This window comes from Olea europaea, chromosome 4 (genome assembly GCF_002742605.1).
Source record: "Olea europaea var. sylvestris chromosome 4, O_europaea_v1, whole genome shotgun sequence".
Classification (NCBI taxonomy): Eukaryota; Viridiplantae; Streptophyta; class Magnoliopsida; order Lamiales; family Oleaceae; genus Olea; species Olea europaea.
The window spans coordinates 6,342,170-6,344,061 of NC_036240.1; the positions used below are offsets into that span (position 1 = coordinate 6,342,170).

Sequence of the window (1,892 nt, forward strand, 5' to 3'; positions counted from 1 at the left end):
AAGGATGTCAAACAGGGGCTAAGTTACACAGCTTATTTCCCTCGTATGAATTTTTTAGCCCACAAATTTAGAGAATTTGACTTCGTTACCATGCTGCAGATTCAGATGCATTCATGAAGGGGATTATTTTTTATTATTTTTACTTATGCTGCTTTATAGCTTCAGTTTGCCTTGACCTGATGAAAGAGCCAATTATAAGCTCTTTCCTTCATTAATTAATCCAAACCAATTTTGATATTTTGCACTTCCACATTTTGAAATTTTTTAGTTGTCAGCTTGGTTATTTCAATATTTAAGCATTTTGCAGCTCGTCTCATTCTATCAAGTGCACGTGCTCTGCATGCATCTATATCTATGGCCTTTCATTCCGATACCTGCAAACTTCCGTATAAACTACTTACTGTTGCATTCTATCAAGGATTGTTTAGTTTATTCTTCTGAATCCTCGGAGTCATTTTGTTTATTATTCTCAGCTAATCAGTGGTAGAGGTGGTTACAACTTTCAATCAGTTAGAAGATGGACTACCCAAAAAAAGCTGGGATATAGCCTCTTGGAGTGTGATAAAGTCAGTTCTTATAATTATTTTCTCTTTTAAGCTTAAATTTTCTTTATATTTCTGTATTAAACAATTCCTTATCTTATTTCACATTTAGCTCATTTGATTGTTTTTTTGCCCCTCAAGATTTTTGTGCCTATCCACAAAGAAGTACATTGGTGTTTAGCAATTATAAACAAAAAGGATCAAAAGTTCCAGTATCTTGATTCGCTCAAAGGAGTTGATGCAAAAGCAATGAAAGTACTGGTATGCTTGCTATCTTATTAATTATGAAGTAAACGCATTATTACCTTTGGTTCCTTTGTTTTGCTTTTTACTTATTTTGAAGAACAAGGGAGGGGGTGGGAGGTAGCTGTACTGCAAGAACGACTAGCAAAGCCTTATTCTCAGACCTTTGGAGTCGAGTGCATGAATCTTTATTTGTCATTCCTCTCTGTTCCTTTGCTAGATCTACATCCTTAGCAACTAGAAAAGACCATGTTATTTTTAGTATATCTTTTCCTCTTCTAACTCGCTCTAAGCTATTGAGCTTGACATGAAACATGACCTACCACCAGAGTTGTCGTTCTATTAGTTTATACTCAGTTAGTGGCATCCATTTTAGTATGACTGCACATCCATATTATCATCCTAATTTCTGCTTCATTCAACTTATGGACATCTAGCCCTTTAAAAGCTAGCACCTCCAACCAGAAAGCATAGGCAATCTAATTTCTGTTCTGTAGAATGAGGGAGGTTCACATTGTGGATGCAAAAGGGCTGTTAAGAGGGTACCCAATTAATTTGACATTTCCTAAAGTGAGAACTATACTAGAGAACTCAATGATGAAATTGACTTTAAAGGAAAATAATTGGACTATAATAATGTTTTTCCATTTGAATACTGCCATAAGGTGGTCAACAATATGCCGAACAATGGGCATTACATTATCTTCCAAGGATTTTGCTTCATGTATGTGAGTGCTGGAGAACTTTGTGTATTGAAGCATCAGTGTGTTTGGTTGTGAGTTGGATTTTATTCTGTTTTGCTCCATAGTCAGACTCTTTCTTATATATAGTTCCATATGCAGGCCAAATACTTAGTTGATGAAGTGAAGGACAAGAGTGGAATGGACATCGATGTCAATTCATGGGAGCAAGAATATGTAGTCAACTTGCCTGAGCAGGAAAATGGGTAAGTGTGGAGCTTTTATAGTGAAACACTTTTTTTCTGAAATGATAAATATAGCAAAAATGAATGTTCTTCTAAAGAGGAATAAGTACGGTTTAATATTTATTTTTCCCTTTTTCTATCTCTTCCAACTAACGACATTCTTTTACACTTCTTTGTCCTCC

At 35.3% G+C, this 1,892-nt stretch overlaps 1 protein-coding gene across 1 annotated transcript in view; it reads left to right on the top strand.

Moving 5' to 3' along the window:
* Positions 1–1,886, top strand: part of LOC111392886 (ubiquitin-like-specific protease 1A) — an 11,184-nt gene extending 9,298 nt beyond the window's left edge. Inside the window, exons 2-5 of the mRNA XM_023018297.1 lie at positions 308–386; positions 429–566; positions 684–803; positions 1,628–1,886. Coding sequence (XP_022874065.1) covers positions 308–386; positions 429–566; positions 684–803; positions 1,628–1,735 — 445 coding nt within the window. The 3' untranslated portion in view covers positions 1,736–1,886. The remainder of the gene's footprint in view (positions 1–307; positions 387–428; positions 567–683; positions 804–1,627) is intronic.
* Positions 1,887–1,892: the final 6 nt, after the last annotated feature.